Raw genomic sequence first — 17592 nt, 5'->3', positions numbered from 1 at the left:
CTGCTCAGGCTATGTGCGGAGGTCTGCCAGATTAGCAGCACGTGTCTAGCCTTTTGTTTTGTTTTGGAGTCAAGCTAGATCCGCCTCCCTTCAGGTGCACTGGGTGGGGTCGTTGGTTTCAGTTTAAATCACACCCACTCCCAGTGTTCCCTGCGGGTTATAGCTTCTGTCTGGCTCTGTGTTTGCAAGGAAGGAAGGATTGGCTGTTCCTGCTCAAAAGATAAGTTGTTTTTTTGTTCTCTTGTGGTTTGCTGTCTAGGCTGTTAGAGAGACGCCTGCCCCTCCAGGTTCGGAGGGAGCAGGCTGCCTCTATTTCCCCTTTCATCATCTTAGGGATTTTTAGGGTATTCTCAGCCCAGGCGAGGACACGTTATTCCCACCTTAAGGGTCTGAATGTGGGCTTAGCAGTATAGGGAGAGCTGGAAGGGATTTATCAGGAGGTGACCTTGATCCCCAGCTTCTCGCCTAGAAACTTGTTTGTTTATTTATCTGTGTTTCTATATCCTGTCCGCCGTGACATTATAACCCGCCAATACTTTGACTGCCAATGCTCAGCGGTTTTGAGATGGAGTCAATTGATGCGCTAGTTGACCGCATGCAGGGATTATCCCTAGAGGGTTGCGGATCTGCGTAATTCGGTCACACAGTGTCAGAATGCTCTGGCATCAGGTGCAAGTCAAATTTATGGAGGCCTAAAGTTGTGCTCCCTGATAGATTTTCAGGGGGTGTGGATGACTTTATCCGCTTTAAAGAATCATGCGAGTTGTATTTTCGGCTGCATCCATCTTCATCTGGTGATGAAAGTCAGAGGGTTGGTATAATCATTTCTCTGTTAAAAGGGGATGCGCAATCCTGGGCGCAATCTCTGCCGCCCGGTTCTCTGGCCCTCCGGTCGGTGGAAGAATTTTTTAAAGCCTTGGGATTAATATATGATGATCCAGATCGGGTCTCGATGGCGGAATCTAAATTGCGCAATTTATTACAAGGTGAACATACTGCAGAGGCTTATTGAGTTGAGTTTAAGAGATGGGCTACTGAGTCAGAGTGGAATGACCCCGCGTTACGTAGTCAGTTTTGTCAGGGGTTATCTGAGAAATTGAAAGATGCCCTTGCCTTTCATGAGTACCCGGATACATTGGAGAATGCAATGTCTTTGGCAGTACGGTTAGATAGACGTATTAGAGATGTAAGGCTCCCTCCACGCAAGGGATCCCTTCTGTGAGTGGTTTCGTCTCACCTGCTCCCCAGGGTGATATTACATGTAACTCTGGGGTAGGGGAGGAACCCATGCAGCTGGGTCAGGTATCTTTCCGTTCTGGTCGTAGAGACTTTAGGAGATTGCATAAACTATGTTATTACTGTGGAAAAAGTGGTCATTTTATTTTTGCTTGTCCTTTCGTTAAACCGCATGTTGATGAGAAAGAATCACCAAGAGGTTTACTTAAAGAAAAAAAAATAACATTCCTGGTAGTGTGAATTGAGTGGTGGAGCAAGCAGGTATGCAAGATCCCTGTAGTACTCGTTTTCTCCTTCCAGCTATGGTGGCGCTAGACTCAAGAATTTTTTGTTGTTGAAGTATTCATTGACTGTGGTGCTGGGGTAAACCTTATTGATTTTCTTTTTTTTTCAAAATCTGGGTCTAAGTACTTGCACTTTAGAAAGAGAGATTCCGGTTTTCGCAATTGATTCTTCCCCTCTTTCTCAAAGGAGTCTCACTCATATTGCTCATGGTATTTTGTTAAGGGTGGGTGATTCACATGTTGAGATTATGCCTTGTTTTGTCATTAAGGACTTACCCGCTCCTATAGTCTTAGGCTACTTTCACACCTGCGTTTAGGTCGGATCCGTCTGGTATGTGCCCAGACGGATCCGCACCTATAATGCAAACGTTTAGATCCGTTCAGAACGGATACGTTTGCATTACCATGAACAACGGTGATAATGCAAACGGATCCGTTTTGACTTTACATTGAAAGTCAATGGGAGACGGATCCGTTTGAAAATTGAGCCATATTGTGTCATCTTCAAACGGATCCGGATCCGTTTGCCTCCGAACGGCCAGGCGGACACCTGAACGCTGCAAGCTGCGTTCAGGTGTCCGCCTGCTGAGCGGAGCGGAGGACAAACGGAGCCAGACTGATGCATTCTGAGCGGATCCGCATCCATTCAGAATGCATTAGGGCTGGACGGGGCCGCTTGTGAGCCCCTTCAAACGGAACTCGCAATTGCAATTGATTCTTCCCCTCTTTCTCAAAGGAGTCTCACTCATATTGCTCATGGTATTTTGTTAAGGGTGGGTGATTCACATGTTGAGATTATGCCTTGTTTTGTCATTAAGGACTTACCCGCTCCTATAGTCTTAGGGTTACCATGGTTGACAAAACATAACCCAATTATTGATTGGCAAGCAAGACAGATCCTTGGTTGGAGTGAGTTTTGTTCTGATAATTGTCTTGGCACATCTATCTCTGGTGTGTCTACTAAGGCTCTACCTCTGTATCTCTCAGATTTTGCGGATGTCTTTTCGGAGGGTGGGGCTCAGGAATTTCCCCCTCATCGTGACTATGATTGTCCAGTTAATCTCATCCCAGGGGCTAAGTTGCCAAAGTCTCGGCTTTACAATCTTTCTCAACCTAAAAGAGAGGTCATGTGGAAGTATATTGCCGAAAGTTTGGCAAAAGGTCATATTAGGCCATCTAAGTCTCCAGTGGCAGTGGGTTTATTCTTTGTAAAGAAAAAGGATGGATCGCTGAGACCTTGTTTGGATTTCCAGGAATTGAACCGTATTATGGTCCGTGATCCGTATCCCCTTCCTTTGATCTCCGATCTTTTTGATCAGATTGTTGGAGCCAAGGTGTTCTCCAAGTTGGATTTAAGAGGGGCCTACAATCTGATCAGAATCAAGGAAGGGGATGAGTGGAAAACGGCCTTCAACACACATGAGGGTCATTTCGAGAATCTGGTGATGCCCTTTGGGTTAACGAACGCGCCAGCAGTATTTCAGCGATTCGTCAATGACATTTTCCATCATTTTGTGGGGGGTTCGTAGTAGTTTATTTGGATGACATTTTAATTTACTCTCCTGATCTGAAGACCCATCAGGATCACGTGAGACAGGTTTTGACGATCCTTAGGGAGAATAAATTATATGCCAAATTGGAGAAATGTGTGTTTTCTGTGCAGGAGCTTCCGTTTCTGGGCTATCTGCTTTCTGACTCTGGTTTTCGTATGGACCCCGAAAAAGTCCGGGCGGTTCTGGAATGGGACCGACCGGAGAATCAGAAAGCTTTGCTGCGGTTTCTGGGGTTTACTAATTATCATAGAAAATTTATTTTGAACTATTCTACCATTGTAAAACCTCTAACCGATATGACTAAGAAGGGCGCCGGCGTCTCTGTCTGGTCGGATGAGGCATTGCAGGCCTTTTCGACTATTAAAGAATGTTTTGCGTCTGATCCCATTCTGGTGCAGCCCGATGTGTCTCAGCCATTCGTGGTGGAGGCTGATGCATCAGAGGTGGGGGTTGGAGCAGTGCTGTCTCAGGGTTTTTTTTCCAAGAAACTCTCGGTCGCCGAGAGGAATTATGATGTAGGAGATAGAGAATTGCTGGCCATCAAATTGGCCTTTGAGGAATGGCGTCACTGGTTGGAGGGGGCGTCTCACCCCGTTACTGTATATACGGATCATAAGAATTTGGCTTACCTGCAATCTGCCAAGCGTCTGAACCCTAGACAGGCCAGATGGTCACTGTTTTTTACCAGGTTCAATTTTGTACTTACTTTTCGCCCAGGGGTTAAAAACATTAAGGCAGATGCGTTGTCTCGCAGTTTTCCTGGGGGATGTGATTCAGAGGATCCTGCTCCGATTTTGGCTGATGGGGTGGTGGTCTCCGCTCCTTATTCCGAATTGGAGATGGAGGTGTTGGAAGCCCAGGAGGGGGCTCCTGGTTCTTGTCCCCCAGGAAGGTTGTTTGTTCCTAACGGATTGCGATATAAGGTGTTCAAGGAACATCACAATACTGTCCTTGCTGGACATCCTGGTGGTAAGTCCACCTTTGATCTTGTATCCCGGAGGTTCTGGTGCCCCGGGTTATGTAAGAGCGTTGAGGATTACGTGGCAGCCTGTGAAACCTGTGCACGGTAAAAGGTTGCTCATACTCGACCTGCTGGTTCACTTCTTCCTTTGTCTATTCTGTCTTGTCCTTGGACGCACTTGTCTATGGACTTTATTAAGGATCTGCTGAGTTCCTCCGGGAGGACAGTAATTTTGGTGGTTGTTGACCGTTTTAGTAAAATGGCTCACTTTATATCGTTAGCTAGTCTGCCCAATGCCAAGACTCTTCCGCAGTCTTTTTTGTGGATAATATCGTGAAATTGCATGGCATTCCTTCAGATGTGGTTTCTGATAGGGGCATACAGTTTGTCTCCAGGTTTTGGAGGGCGTTCTGCTCTCGGCTTGGCATTCAACTTTCGTTCTCTTCGGTTTTTCATCCGCAGTCGAATGGGCAGACAGAGCGTACTAATCAAAACCTGGAGACCTACTTGAGGTGCTTTGTGGCTGAGAATCAGGACGACTGGTCCTCATTCTTGTCCCTAGCAGAGTTTGCTTTGAATAACCGTAGGCAGGAGTACACGGGTAAGTCGCCATTTTTTGGCGCATACGGTTTTCATCCTCAGTTTGGTACTTTTTCTGGGACTAGTTCCTCTGGGATGCCAGAGGAGGAGAGATTTTCTTCTGCCTTGTCTTCTATATCTTGCGGAGGATCCAAGTGAATTTGGAGAAGATGGGTGAGAGGTATAAGCGAATGGCTGACAAGAGACGTATGACTGGTCCGGACCTGTGTGTGGGTGATCTGGTGTGGTTGTCTACTAAAAATATTAAACTGAGAGTGCCATCTTGGAAACTGGGTCCAAGATTTATTGGACCGTACAAAATATCTGCAGTGGTCAATCCAGTGGCGTTTCGTCTGGATCTTCCGCAGACTTGGAGGATCCATGATGTGTTCCACAGGTCTTTACTGAAAAAATATGCGAAACCGGTGGAACCATCACCTTTGACTCCTCCTCCTGTTCTGGTTGATGGAAATTTAGAGTTCGAGATCTCCAGGGTTCTTGACTCAAGAGTTCTTCGGGTTTCCCTTCAGTACCTGGTACACTGGAGGGGATACGGCCCAGAGGAAAGGATGTGGGTTCCGGCTCAGGATGTTAGTGCCAACCGTCTGGTGAAGACTTTTCACAGATCCCACCTGGATAAGGTTGGGCCAGGGTGTCCGCCAGATTGGGCGGAGGTCTGCCAGATTAGCAGCACGTGTCCAGCCTTTTGTTTTGTTTTGTTTTGGAGTCAAGCTAGATCCGCCTCCCTTCAGGTGCACTGGGTGGGGTCGTTGGTTTCAGTTTAAATCACACCCACTCCCAATGTTCCCTGCGGGTTATAGCTTCTGTCTGGCTCTGTGTTTGCAAGGAAGGAAGGATTGGCTGTTCCTGCTCAAAAGATAAGTTGGTTTTTGTTCTCTTGTGGTTTGCTGTCTAGACTGTTAGAGAGACGCCTGCCCCTCCAGGTTTGGAGGGAGCAGGCTGCCTCTATTTCCCCTTTCATCATCTTAGGGATTTTTAGGGTATTCTCAGCCCAGGCACGAGGACACGTTATTCCCACCTTAAGGGTCTGAACGTGGGCTTAGCAGTATAGGGAGAGCTGGTAGGGATTTATCAGGAGGTGACCTTGATCCCCAGCTTCTCGCCTAGAAACTTGTTTGTTTATTTATCTGTGTTTCTATATCCTGTCCGCCGTGACAGGGGGTTGAGGGAGGGGACGCACTATGATTAAATACTGGGGGGGAGGGCGCACTGCGCCACCAATGATAATTAACGTTTAAAGCAGGAGGCTAGGTGTGGGCAGCAGAATCACATAGCCGTAACCCAGCCTCTATGACAGGAAGCTGCAATCAGCTTTAACTGCTTAACTGCTGCTGATCGCAGCTTCCTTTCATAGAGGCTGGACGACAGCTATGTGATTCTGCACCCAGCCTCCTGTATTTGCATTAAACGTTAACTTTCATTGGTGACGCAGTGCGCCCTCCCCTCCTCCGCCCCTCTCTCTCCTCATTGGTGGCAGAGGCGGCACAGGGGGAGGGAGAGAGTGACTCCTTCTCCCCTGTGCTGCTGAGGGAACATGGCGCACGCTGATAGCAGCGCGCTCCATGCTTTGTGATACTAGATTGTGCAGTAGCGCATCCTAGTATCGAAAAATGTCAAATCCCGGTATCAAGGTCGACACCGGACAAAAGTATCGAATGGGTATCGAAAATTCGATACCTGAAACAACCCTAGTGCAGACACATTAGTACATTTGGACCATTAAATTTGTTTTTCTTTTATTCTGTTGAGGGATAAAGTACATCATTTTCTTTGCAATCTGTGCAATGAACTCATTTAATTTCTAATTTATTTTAATATATTTATTTTTACAGGTTATACCCTGTGAGATTCAATGTCTTAATACAAATGTGTCTAGCAGCAGACAAGACTATTTAGAAGGTATGTATATTAAGATACTGTGTGTTAGATTCCTCATTGTGATATCCATTGTTTATGGCTTTAATAATTTCCTTGTTTTAACTTTTAACTGTGTGGTACAGCAGTAAAGGCCCTTTTAACATGGGCCAAGGATCTGGGCAATTATCAGGGAAAAGTTTTTCCAAGATGGCCACCGCTTCCACTTCCTGTAGAGGGTACAGTTGGTTTCTCTGTCTGCCTGGGAACTTGTATTAGTTCCTTCTACTGTACGAATGGTTCCTCTGTGGAGGCGGGCTGTTTGGTTTCCTCCCCTCTGCTGGGTGGATGTCTTCCTCTCAACACAGGATGCCCAAATCCAAGATGGCTGATTAACCCCTGTTTTGCCACAGTGCTGAAACGAATGCAGATTCACACTCTCCAGCAGTAAGTAGATGCTATAAAGTGTCTTGTAGGGGGTTTTACAGATAGAGGGGGCCTTCCAGGTGCAAAAGTAGATCCTGTTCGTGATGCCAAAATTTGAAACGGTCGCCTCCCCCCAGGGCCCTCTCTATAACGCATCCCAGGTGTAGGAAATGCCGAGTGGTGTAGTGCGGCCTAAATGTCTCTTTATGTGTCACGGTGCTCCGACCCGGATACTGCTAGACCCCAGGCTTTGGCTCCAAAGCAATGAAAAGGGGAAATAATTGAGGGATTTGAAGAAATAACTTGCAGCTTGTCACCCTGTATAAACAGGGTTCTGCTGCCCAGAAACAATGAATCTGGGTGGGGACAAGTAATCACAGTAGCAATCACATGTCCCCATACAGAGGAGATGATAGCTGTATGTAAATGCAGCTATCACCACTGCTCAACAAACAGGCAATAATTGGGAATAAACTGACTGTTCCTGATCATTGCTTATACATCGGCTGGTGTAAATGGGCCTTAAGGAAGTTGTATTTATATTAATTGTTATTATATGTATTTATATTAGTTGTGTTTATATTGTGTTTTATAGACTGTACTATTGTACCAAAAGCTCCTTTTGTGTCCTATATTGGGTCACATAATATAACATTAAGGTGGAATCCAGCAAATATATCTGGAATAACGTATATGGTTCAAAGCAAATATGTGAACTTTCCAAGTGAATGGGAAAATACTAAGGTAAGATGTATCCATATCACACATTAAATTAGGCCAAAATAGTGATACATTTAATTCCTTCCCCACCAGCATGTACATGTACAACGCTGGGTGGGACTTTAACGATGGCTTGCAAGTGTGGCAGCGCTATAGCCGCCGGGTGCCTGTTGTTTTAAACAGCAGATTCCTGGCATTTGGGACCACGGCATCTGGGAGCGCAAAAACACAGAAGCGCGCACTCCACCTAGCAAGGATCAGGGAGCTAGATGGTGTTTATGGCAGCCTCTGTAGTCCTGAATGATATGAGGCTGCTGCAGATTAGTTCCTAAGGAGCCCCTGTCTGTGGTGGGGCTCCATAGGAACACAGTGTAATCCTCATAGACACCAATGCTAATGCATTGATGTCTATTTGAGAGGCAACCTGATGATTGCTTGTTTTAGTTCCATAATGGGAACTATAAAATGTGTAAAAAAATAAAATAAATGTTTTTAAAAATAAAAAAATATCTAAAAATTCTAAATCACACACCCCTTTCCCCAAAATCAAAATCAAAATACATAAGCAATTAAAAAATAAATATAATGGGCATCACTGTGTCTGAAAACACCCATACTGTCAAAATATAAAAATATTTATCCTATAGTCAAAAAATGTCAAAATGGCCAATTCAAAGTTTTTTTTTATAAAAAGTGATAAAAAAGTCATATATACCTCAAGGAAAATTACAGATCGCCCTGCAAAAAATGAACCCTTACACAGCTCTGTACACATAACTACAAAAAAGTTATAGTGGTCAGAATATGGAGCAAAAAAAAACAAACTTCTTTTCAAAATTTTTTCAAAGTTTTTATTTTTTCAGTATTAAAATGCAAGAAAAACTATACATATAGGGCATCGCCATAATCATACTGACCTGGAGAATGAAAGTAGTCAATTTTACCGCATAGGGAAATCCGTAAAAACAAAACCCATAAAACTGGAATTGTGTTTTTTTTCCATTTCACCCCATTTGGAAATGTACAGCTTCCAACTACATCATATGCAATATAAAATGGTGGCATTAGAAATTGCTAATTATCCTCCTAAAAACAAGTCCTCATACGGCTATTTGAACAGAAAAATAAAAACGTTATGGCATCAGAAAGGCAGCGAGTAAAAAACAAAAACGCAAAAACTAAAAGCCCTCCATTAAGCCTCTCTTTTCAGCAACTTTAACCCCTTAGTGTCCACCCATACGTGTTTTTACGGCTGTCGCTAAGGCACCTTAGGCTGGGCCGCTGCTTTTTTACGGCGGCCCAGTCTAAGCGCTGCACGGGTGGACATGAGAGCCGCGGCCCTGCTCCAACAGCCCCAACCGGCAGTGCCGATCCGGGCTGTTTAACACTTTACATGTAGAGTGCTAACAGAGGGAGCGGACTTCCTCTGTCTTCCATCGGCACCCCGCAACGGGTGAAAGTAGTAAAATGTAAAAAAAACTGATCCAGAGAATAAAGATATTATGTTATTTATACATAAAAATGAACACCGTAAAATGTATAATGTAAAAAGGCAGAGGCAGTATTACTGTTTTTCCCATCTCCCTCCCAGAAAGAGTTTATAAAAGTTAATCAGAAAGTTATGTGTACCCAAAATGGCGCCATTAAAAACTACAACTTGTCTCGCAAAAAACAAGCCCTCATACAGCTATACAGATGGAAAAATAAAAAAGTTATAGCTCTTGGAACGTGTCAATGAAAAAAGGAAGAAAAACGCTCGGTCATTAAGGCCCAAACCAGGCTGGTCACTAAGGGGTTAAAGGTATATGCATACCCTTTGGAAAAGTCTGTTGAATCGGTGGCAGAATCTGAGGCTTGTCTTTGGATTTCTGTAAAGACCCTTTTACACAAGTCAACAATTGGAGGTAATTATTGGGAAGGAGCTTTAAAAATACTCATTCCTGATAATTGCCTTGTGTGAAGGAACCACCAATCATCTGATGAATGGTGTTGAGCGCGAATATTCGAATAGCGATTTTTTTATCGCGAATATTGCCACTTCAAGAATTTGCGAATATTTAGAATATAGTGCTATATATTCGTAATATCGAATATTCAGCATTTTTTCCATCTAAACACGATTCCTCTCTGCTTCTTGCTTGTGGGCCAATGAGAAGGAAGCAATGTCAAGTTCATAACAATACCAATCAGTAATCTGTAGTCAGACCTGCTAAAATATGAAGTTGCACGTAGTGCGAAAAAATATTCTAATCACTGCCGATTAGCGCAATCGCGAATATATTGGAGCACTTGACTCTATCTGCATATAAAGCTATTGTAATGTTCGGCCGTGCCAACCATTTTCTCCAGTCTCAGGAGAAACTCATGAAACTTCTAGCAGCTTGAAAATTTCGCCTGTATTTAACGTTACGAATTCGCATTACGCGATTTTTACATTACCGATTTTTTGCATTCAATAAAATAATCTCGAATTCTCGAAATTCTCGAATATATGACGAATATTCTACAAAATATTCGTGAAATATCGCAAATTCGAATATAGCCCCTGCCGCTCATCACTACTGATGAACAAGCAAAAGCTTGTTCATCAGATGAAAGCATTGCTGGTGCGGTCACTTATATCATTGTTTATGGCAGAAGATTGTGCAGTGTAAACAGGAATCTGCTGTTCAGAAGCAATTAATCAAATCAAATTGGTGGGGTTCCAATTCTTACACACCTGACTAAGGCCGAATGCACACGGCCGTGTTCCGCGGCCGAGAGCGGTCCGTGGTATGCCGGGCTGGATTCCTGTTCAGAGCAGGAGCGCATGGCGTCATTGGTTGCTATGACGCCGTGCGCTTCGTGCCGCCGCTGCTGTACAGTAATACACTCGTATAGATCATACGAGTGTATTACTCTAGTGCAGCGGCGGCATGAAGCGCACGGCGTCATAGCAACCAATGACGCCATGCGCTCCTGCTCTGAACAGGAATCCAGCCCGGCATACCACGGACCGCTCTCGGCCGCGGAACACGGCCGTGTGCATTCGACCTAATAAAGATAGGCTATCCTGTAGAATCCATTTGAATAACCTCTTTTGAGCGTTTCTCTGAATGTTTTTTCCTGATTAATTTGTATTATGTCATTTGACAATGCTTGTCAATATACTGATGTACCTTCTTGAACATGTGGACAGAAAATCCTAACTTGTGTTGTCTCAAATACAGACAGTAACAGAGCTTTCATATACTGTAAGTGATCTGCAGCCCTACACAGAATATTTCTTCCGAGTCATATGGATCCTTTGTCAGCTACAATTCTACTCTAAGCCTAGTCCTGCCTATAAGACCCTTGCATATGGAGGTAAGATTGTTAATGATTCATTATTTAAACATCTTTTTCATTTTGAAATAACTTTAAATAAATTATTTATTTATAAAAATGAGGGAAATTCATTATGTGATTTGCCAGGAAAGTTGATTGACAACCAATATGTCTACTGCTACAGCACCTGGTGTTTGTAGTATGCCTAGAAATTACTGCTCCATTAACATCACATAAGTTGATAACGCCAAGTTACCACCCAGGTCTGCAGATAACTTCCTTTATAGTTTATATGGATTAGTTAATCTTGCATGCAGTCTATTTTATTCTTTATTTCAATATTCCAATGAAATAACAACAATAATCCAAAGAGTGAAGCTATGTTTTAATACATATATGCTAAATACATACCATCTTAGGGAAAACAAAACAAAGTGAAGGTAATGTAGATATCACCACTACCATAGTGCACTGGAGTGATTTTAAATACAAAGCAATTAAGTTAAAACACATGGTGTACCCATGGTAATGGGGTCTCTGTGATGTGCAGCCTACATCTATAGTAGGTCTGTTTTGGCTGAAGAATGGTCCTCTTGCAACTGCTGCATTGTAGCCCCAAGTTCAAGTAAGCCCCCTTAAAGGGGTTGTCTCATCAAGGACAATGGGGGCATATCGCTAGGATATGCCCCCATTGTCTTATAGGTGAGGGTCCCAGCGGGGTCCAGCAAGGTGGTGGCTGGAGGACTCCGGTCCGGCCACCACCAAGCCGGCTCCCATAGAAGCGAATGGGAGCGTACCGTGCATTTGCGGCCCCCACTCCCATTCATTCCTATGGGGCCGACGGAAATAGCTGAGCCAGCGCTCTGCTATTTTTGCCGGCCCCATAGAAAATGAATAGAGGGCGGCTGCGCATGCGCAGTGCGCCCTCCTTCACTTGCGGGGCTCCGTTCTCGATATATGTGCGGGTCCCAGCGGTGGGACCTTCACCTATAAGACAATGGGGGCATATCCTAGTGATATGCCCCCATTATCCATGATGAGACAACCCCTTTAAGAGTCTGAGGGGTAAGCACAGTATTAGACACAAGATGGGGTCGTCCTTATCAAGGCAATGACTCTGTGATTAAGTCCAGTAGAGCAATTGTAGGCACACAACAGGGTATATTTGGGTCCCTTTATCCCCATGGATATCACAACTGAGTTGGTTGCCATTGACTCAGAAACACCAGACAAACACCAAGATGGTAGGTTCAGGCTGGGTTCACACGAGCGTGTCTGGATTAGGTCCGGATGCGTCCCGGTGTGTTGCGGCAAACCCGCGCGAGTAGGAATGCAATTGCAGTCAGTTTTGACTGCGATTGCGTTCCGATGTTCAGTTTTTATCGCGCGGGTGCAATGTGTTCTGCACGCGCGTGATAAAAAACCGACTGTGGTACCCAGACCCGAACTTCTTCACAGAAGTTTGGGTTAGTTGTAGTGTAGATTGTATTATTTTCCCTTATAACATGGTTATAAGTGAAAATAATAGCATTCTGAATACAGAATGCTTAGTAAAATAGCGCTGGAGGGGCTAAAAAAAATTAACAAATTAACTCACCTTCTCCTCTTGTTCGCGAAGTTCCCGGTATGATGAGTTGTGGGCTAAAGGACCTTTGGTGACGTCAGATCACATGCTCCAATCACATGGTACATCACCTGCGTTCACCTACCGCATTGCACCCGCGCGGAAATCTCGCCCGTGTGAACGCAGCCTCACACTGGTGATGACTAAAGGACTTTCACTTTGTGTCTTTTTTTCCCATGTTGGCATGTGTCACGAACCAGCGGGTGTGAACCCACTGTGCCACGTGTCCTACCTCCTCTAAGGGCATTGTCTAAGTGAACCTCTTGATCTTCACACTACCCCTTATGGTGGGGATAGACTTTCCCGAGGAGTACACCAGGTCACTACCTCCTGAGGAGGATTGGCACACGAGGCAGCTGGTCCAGGCGGACCAGGAGGTACCTGAGAAAGGTACCAGAGGTACAGGCGTTGTTAGCAGGCTGAGTCATAACCAGGAGCAACAGTGCAGGACCGAAGGATGAGGCAGAGGCGAAGTCAAACAGGCAATAGGTCAGGGCAGGCGGCACAGGTACAGGTCAGGAAATCTGGATCGGCAACAGGAGAGTCAAGGCAAGCAGGATCAAACAGGTAGCAGAGTCCAGGAATACAAGTACGAGTCAGGAACACAAGCGTATATCAGGAACCCTAGCAGGACACAAGGACCTTGACACTGAGGCATCTGGGAAGGGGGCTGAGCCACTTATATATGTGCAGGAGGGCTAGGATTGGTTAGCGAGGTCACATGATCCAACCCATAAAGCACAGGAAGTGACGCGTGCCAGCCCTTAAGGAAATGCTGCAGGAAACAAGCAGCAAGCATGCCGTAGCCAGGACTGAAAGGAAACACTGGCAACAGATCACAGCTGAACACGGCGCCCGGGACCGCGGCGGTAAGCAGGGGAACAGCGACGTACAGCAGCCTCTGTTACAGTATGCTTTTAGCTAATAAGTATTAAAAGTTGTTTTAATATAGCTTCACCCTTTGGATTGTTTCATTCTTTTTTTCGTCAACACTTTTTTTTACAGAATTCAGATGACACTTAAAACATCCATATACATTATAGCTGGCCAAAACTATCGTTTTAGGTGGGAGCAGCTATACATTCTAATTTGTACAAGGAGCTCCCAATCCTCCCCAACAAATGATGTCAGGGGAAAGAAAGATCAACGGCTTTCTCCTCCCTCCCTCCCCATTGAAAACACATACATGAGCATGGGGAAGTCAAAAAAGATAGCTGTTGGCTGAATGATCATTTAGCCTACAGCTATTGAAGGTGCATGGACACCTTTAAAATGTTTTGTGTGAGTTGTCCACTAACATTAGAAACAGTATCAAATTACAAAGGTGTATGCAAATTTAGGATATGTGGGTGTGGGTCTTCTAATATAAGATCATTAGAGTTAATAAATGCAAAAGTATTAAGGGAGTGAGACCTTAATAGGCTAACCAGAAAAAAACATATTGCAAGCTTTCAGAGCACAAAGGCTCCTTCTTCAGGCAAGATTACAATCGAAAGACTGAGAAGCATTTGTAATCATGCCTGAAGAAGGAGCCATTGTGCTCTGAAAGCTTGCAATATGTTGTTTCTGGTTAGCCTATTAAAGGGAACCTGTCATCAACTTTATGGTGACCTCACTAAGGGCAGTATAAATTAGGGACATAATGCAGATTTCAGCGGTGTGTCACTCATGAGCTAAAAGTAAGTGGTTGCTGAGAACCAGCATCATAACCATTGCAGCCCAGGCCTGGAGAAGAGTCAAGTCTACCTGAGAAGAGTCATGGTTATTCCTAATCTCCTGCACTCTCGCCCATCTGCTGATGGTTGGCAGTTCTCTCCTAGAGAGAAAGGGAGAAAACTAGGTAGAAGACTGTCAATCATCAGCAGGTGGGCAGGGAGAACAGGAATTAATGAATAACCAGGACTCTTCTCAGGTGGCCGGGACTCTTTTCCAAGCCCAGTCTGTAATGATTGTGATGTTGGTTCTCGGCAACCACTTACTTTTAAATGACAGACCGCTGAAATCAACTCACCTGTCTCTACTTCATGCTGCCTTTAGTATGGGCAGCATAACGTTGATGACAGGTTCCCTTTAAGGTATCACTCCCTTAATATTTTTGTACTAATTAACGCAAAAGTATTCAACGTCACATTGTTTTTTTCTGGCTAACACGGCACTTTGCAATTTTTGGCACACACCAAGATCATTAGAGGAATACAATTCCTCAGTTGAAGTTGATTGACCATATGGTTCTCCATAGTAAGAGCAAACAATAAAATACAACATGGAATAAACAACAAAAAGAAAGAAGATTCTCAGATATCATGAGTTCTTCCACCAATTTGTACAGACTACATTTAAAATTACAACTTTCCCATACCTCTGAATGGCTTATCTACCTTGTCATTGAAAGAAAGGGAAACAAGTAATAAAACATAGTGGTATAACCTTATATTATTTGCCATTCAAGAACTTTGTGAGAGTAAAGGTAAAGCCACAATAACTTGAAATGTATCCCACACACATTTAGATCTCTCTTTTTACACATCATCTGAAGGGATTTCTTCCCTTTCTGTGGGTGGACTGCCACTCATCAATCGCCTGCATCTCAGTGGAAGCATTGCATTTAGCTCTTCTTAACCCCTTCCATAAAAAATAGTCCTTCACATATAGTCCTAGAGATACATAAGATATGTAATACCCCCACAATTCCCTTCTCCAGTTTCTAGAGAACAATATAGTTGTATATTTCTATGAATTTAAAAGTAGGGATGAATGCAAGCTGTCTGGGCCACTTCACCTGTTCACTCTATTTCAGCAATAATTCATTTGAAATGCCTATTGCATTGCAATACTTTTCGTAGGATAACCCATTTAATAAGTGAAAGGTACCAGTACTGGTTCCACACTTGGAAATACTGGGTGGTCCTAAGTCACTTGAAAAAAACAGTATCCTCCATGTTGGTGGCATGCAATAATTGTGCTAAATTTTAATTGACCATATTTTTGAACTAGCCAGTGTCCTAATATTTCCAGTAAAAACAAGTATATCATAGTCTACATATTAGGGAGATTGGGAATTTTTTTTTTCACTTTGTGTCTTTATTTGTACCATAAATATGGTTGCATTTTTCAGCTCCTGCTTCAGCACCCGTGATTGAAAGTCTTCATAGTTTTAGCAGTAACACAATAGAGGTCAGCTGGCTTCCTCCACTTTTTCCAAATGGACCTATTGTTGGATACAATTTTAAACTTTCCGTTGATGGTGAAATCCCAATTCACTTTTTATTGGTTGAGAAGCAACAATTTCAGTTTTATGGAACAAAAGCAACAACAACCTACAGGTAATATATAATTACCAATAACCAAACAACACCTAAAGGCAATGGAAATAAATGACCGATTTTATGGATTCTCTGCTGAATAATTAGCTGAGTCTCATGTTATTATCATCATCTTCATATAACACTAATAATATATTATTTGCCATTTTTCTGTATACATACAATATTGATACAGTAAACTAGGAGGGTTTTTTTTTTTTTAACTTCATTACCCTTTGTTCACCTTTGGACAAATTCTATACTGTTTTGCGCCGTTCCTCTGAAGCAGTCTTACACGGTTCTCGTCTCTGTAGTAAAAAGATAGAACCATCCTCGTCACTCACTGCATAGGCTGCTCTATGGTACAGTATATTTGCACTTGATAATAGGGCAAATTCAGGGCCAAAGGTCCTTTAGACACAGGGCCTAGGACACAGAGCAATGATCAAGAATGAACTGCTCATTCCCAAACATTACCCAATTGTTCAGTTCCATTTACATGCAGCAATCATCTCTGTGTGGGGATGAACAATCACTACTGTGATTGTTCATCCCCATACAGTTTGTTTGTCAGCTGCACATCCATGTTTACACAGTGCTGCTAACATAGAAACATAGAATGTGTCGGCAGATAAGAACCATTTGACCCATCTAGTCTGCCCAATATATCTGAACAAACTATGATTTTGTGCTACATAAAGATACAGTCATCCGAAGTATGAGTATTTGCTTATTTGTCAGGTGGTTGGTGGCCCTTTATCAGGAATGAACATTCATATGAAAGCTTACTCTCAATAACTGCTCTGATTCTTGGCAGTGAACCCCTATACAATAAGTTTTGGGTGGGATGACAAAACAGATTTTTAGTATGGCTAGTATTGGATAGAATTGTTATTTAAATGAAATGATCAGTTTTACGTTTCCTGACGCTCTTTTAGGCCACCTTCACACAGTCCATGTTTGGTCAGTGTTTGATCAGAGATTTCCATAAGTGATTGTAAGTCAAAATCAGGAATGGAGGCTACATAGAGACAAGGTATAATGGAAAGATTTGCTCCTGTTCTGTGGTTTTGACCTACACCTGGTTTTGGCTTACAATCACTGATGGAAATCACTGATAAAACACTAAGTGGCCTTAAATGGGTCAGGAACAAATATTTGTGCGAATGTTCATTCAGTTGATCATTGGCCCATCTAAATACCCCAGCAATCAGCCGACAAGGAGACACATCTCCTCCAAAAAATTTAATTTACTGCATTTATTAGTGGCTTTGCTTATATAATGCTAAACAACAAATCCATAATCACAAGTATTGCAGTGCATGGATCAAATAGAAAAATGGGGTTGATTTCTAGAGAGAAGGTAATTTACTTAAGAATGCTAGAATTATTAAACCATCTGACAGAAAATCCTGTTATGGAAATCTAATGGATAAAATTTCAGATCAATGTTTATGTGAGATTGTGCCTAAATTTGTTAATACTGGAATGTCCATTCATCTTATCTAACCTCTGATCATACAGATTGTTGTAGCATTCCATTAGACTGAAGGTAGACAGAAAGACAAATGGAATAAAAAGAACTAGGCAGCAAAATTTAATCCACAAAAAGTCTCTGCTCAATGCAGAAAATCAATCTTTAGAATATTAATCATCCATGAAAGCATTTTCTGCCCTGTACAAACCTGACTGAACTACATGGAACGTTTGGTAGATGGAGAGCTAA

At 43.2% G+C, this 17592-nt stretch overlaps 1 protein-coding gene across 1 annotated transcript in view; it reads left to right on the top strand.

Annotated features, from left to right (window-relative positions):
* The first annotated feature begins 6244 nt into the window (after window positions 1–6244).
* The window catches only part of ROS1 (ROS proto-oncogene 1, receptor tyrosine kinase), a 209934-nt gene continuing 198586 nt past the window's right edge, over window positions 6245–17592 (top strand). Inside the window, exons 1-5 of the mRNA XM_040430082.1 lie at window positions 6245–6265; window positions 6467–6533; window positions 7510–7658; window positions 10844–10979; window positions 15680–15887. Of these exons, the coding sequence (XP_040286016.1) occupies window positions 6245–6265; window positions 6467–6533; window positions 7510–7658; window positions 10844–10979; window positions 15680–15887 (581 nt within the window). The remainder of the gene's footprint in view (window positions 6266–6466; window positions 6534–7509; window positions 7659–10843; window positions 10980–15679; window positions 15888–17592) is intronic.

The sequence above is a fragment of the Bufo bufo genome, chromosome 4 (assembly GCF_905171765.1).
Source record: "Bufo bufo chromosome 4, aBufBuf1.1, whole genome shotgun sequence".
Classification (NCBI taxonomy): Eukaryota; Metazoa; Chordata; class Amphibia; order Anura; family Bufonidae; genus Bufo; species Bufo bufo.
Note: the sequence above shows the minus strand (reverse complement) of the source record. Positions and strands in the feature narration are given on the sequence as shown.